We start from the raw sequence: 2,981 nt of genomic DNA on the forward strand, positions 1-2,981 counted from the left end.
TTGTCGTCCTCCATTCCTTGGAAGAGCGATATACGCACAGGCCATTTAATGGCCACCACCGTCTAGTGGGAGCTCGTTTGCCTCCCAGCAAAGTGGCCGGGGTTCAACTCCCCACCTTTGGTTTGTTACTTCTCTTGATTTACCTGTTCTAAGATCTAACTGTTTTGCACACGGCCTCACCACCACTAAAGTGTGGTAGCTCACCCAGTAGACTGTTTGTGTCATCGCCTAGCGGACCTGGTTCAAGCTCTGTTACACAAAGAAATATGAGAACATGTACCACAATACAGACACACAGGGTTGTGAGCAGATCTGCATCTGTCTTTAGAGAGTTCCTCTCACTGTTCTTCTCAGCCTGTCCCGCTTAACGTTACATCTCTCCAGTTTAGGTCTTTAAGATTCTGCACAGTAGATGCATCATAGATCAGAGAGATTTGCAGGCAGTAGCGGTAGCAGGAGCATGCCTGTAAGCCAAATCACAGTGTGTGTGAACAGATCTTTCCATGACATTATACCACAGTGCAGTAATATGCCTGTTAGATCACGTACACGGAACGCTCTCTTCACACCCTGCTGATGGTCCTTTATCTGTGAGTCCATTAGACTGTGGGTACCGGGTACTGCCACACACCCTGCTGGTGGTTCTGGGAACTGGAATGATGGTCTCCAACTGTCAGATAGTCTCTGCCCTTCAGGTGCGGCAGGTCTGTGTCTGCTATTTCCGCATGTGTCTGCGTTGACTACAGTTACCATACGGCGTCATTATCACCTACATGTCATTTAATTACTCTAGTCTGCACTTCTTTCTTTGGAAAACACTTTGTAAAGTGATTCTTTTTACCACATTTATGATAGTTATTTCCACGGAGGCGAGCCAGTTTCTTACAACCACCTGACATTAATCCACCTTTAAGAATTTCTCTTGTTGAGATGTTACATAATTCCAGCCAATAGGTGAACGTTTAAATTTCAGTTAAGAACAAAATATTCCATCAGTGAAGCTGCAGCTCAACTATCAGTTGTAAAAGAAAACAAACAAATGAAAGCTATTAACATGAGCGACGGTGCTGTTTTCATCCCCAGAACCAGGAAGTCCTGGAGGTTCCCAAAAGATTTCATGATCAACAAATTCTAAATATCACCCAAATCAGCTTCGTCCATACTATGCTGAGCTTTTTGATGATGTGTTTTTAGGAGGGAAACCCCACATACCAAACGATGTGACTCATTACAGCCAAAGTCTAATATGGAGGCAATTATGCTGCAAAATTTTAGAACCTGTAGAATCTGATCTGAGAACATGTGGAATAAAATCTGTATTTGTATTTTTGATGAGTGAACTTGCAAAACAGGTACACTTGTGTCTTCCATACATTCAGCACTACTGTTCGAGGAGAGATGTCATTTTTACCATCAAAAGTACCAACAGTATTTATGAAAGTGATCATATGAGATGAGAACAATTTCTCTGACCTAGAGCAGGTCCCCAACATGGATGCAGCCATGTTTCAAATAGTTTTATTACACAAACTCTGAAAAATCCTGGCCACTAGGTGACTGTATAATAGGTGTTTAATAATCTCAAATTTGTGGCTGCAGCACCAAAAATGATTTTATGTGCAAATAATTATATTATTATTTATCCTAGTATTACATATGTGCAAATAATTATATAATATTTATATTAGTGTTAGATATATGTGCAAATAATTATATTAGTATTAGTATTACATATATATGCAAATAATTTTATTAGTATTCATCTCAGTGCAAATAATCATATTATTATTACATATGTGTGCAACTAATTATATTAGTATTTCTCTTAATGTAACTTATATATGCAAATAATTACATTACAGACAGTACCGATTTTATTCTACAGATTCTACAAGTGTTCTACAAGTTTTGCAATATAATTCCCTCCATAATTCAGCACTAGTATAGAGCTCATCATGAGCAAAGGAGGAGAACTATGGAGACTCTGTAGAGGTTTGGAACCAGTGAGGAGGTCTCATGAGAAATACTGCACAGGAAATCTATCAAGAAGGATCTCATAAAGGAAGGACAGACAGCAGGTACCTCTGTGGACAACCTGTACACGGGCAGTTGTATCAGGATAAAATACAACCTCTTCACTCTGGCAGTTCCTTTTCCTTTAGGCTCCAGCCTCTCTCCTACCTCTTTTTAAAGTATGGATCATAGATCATTTTTAATTGCATGTATAGATACATAAACTGTCCCTCTTTCTCTCTGATTAATATATGGATCATTACAACCTTGACGTGTAATCAGAAGGTTGTTGGTTCAAGTCCCACCACTGCCAAGTTGCCACTGTTGGGCCCCTGAGCAAGACCCTCAACCCTCAGCTGCTCGAGCTGTACTCAGACATAACTGTAAGTTGCTTTGGGTAAAAGCGTCAGATAAATGTCTACAAATGGAAATGAAGTTGATTAGCTGGTTGAATGTGTTCCACAGTGCTGCTGTTTGTTTGTTATCCCTCTCTTCTCTTCTTCTCTCATCCCTCTCTTCTGTTGTTCTCTCATCCCTCTCTTCTCTTCTTGTCTCATCCCTCTCTTCTCTTCTCTCATCCCTTTCTTCTCTTCTTCTCTCATACCTCTCTTCTCTTCTCTTCTCTTCTCTTCTCTTCTCTTCTCTTCTCTTCTCTTCTCTTCTCTTCTCTTCTCTTCTCTTCTCTCATCCCTCTCTTCTGTTCTTCTCTCATCTCTCTTCTCTTCCCTCATCCCTCTCTTCTCTTCTCTCATCCCTCTCTTCTCTTCTTCTCCCATCCTTCTTTTCTTCTTCTCCCATCCCTCTTTTCTTCTTCTTCTCTTTCGTCAGTATGTATGAGATGAGCTCGTGTCCGTCACTGGAGGCAATAACCATGTCACATCACCATGACAACCATAATACTTGGTGACATGGCACAGCAAAGGATGCTGGGAAATACCAAACGCTTTTTTGCTGGAACAGAGGAGAAA

At 40.6% G+C, this 2,981-nt stretch overlaps 1 protein-coding gene across 1 annotated transcript in view; it reads left to right on the forward strand.

Moving 5' to 3' along the window:
- The first annotated feature begins 2,298 nt into the window (after positions 1-2,298).
- LOC113568011 (SH3 and multiple ankyrin repeat domains protein 1) overlaps positions 2,299-2,981 on the forward strand; it is a 53,744-nt gene continuing 53,061 nt past the window's right edge. Inside the window, 2 exon segments of the mRNA XM_035531126.1 lie at positions 2,299-2,396; positions 2,842-2,981. The exon segment at positions 2,842-2,981 is cut by the window's right edge and continues 438 nt beyond it. Of these exon segments, the coding sequence (XP_035387019.1) occupies positions 2,922-2,981 (60 nt within the window). The 5' untranslated portion in view covers positions 2,299-2,396; positions 2,842-2,921.

This window comes from Electrophorus electricus, chromosome 10 (assembly GCF_013358815.1).
Source record: "Electrophorus electricus isolate fEleEle1 chromosome 10, fEleEle1.pri, whole genome shotgun sequence".
Classification (NCBI taxonomy): Eukaryota; Metazoa; Chordata; class Actinopteri; order Gymnotiformes; family Gymnotidae; genus Electrophorus; species Electrophorus electricus.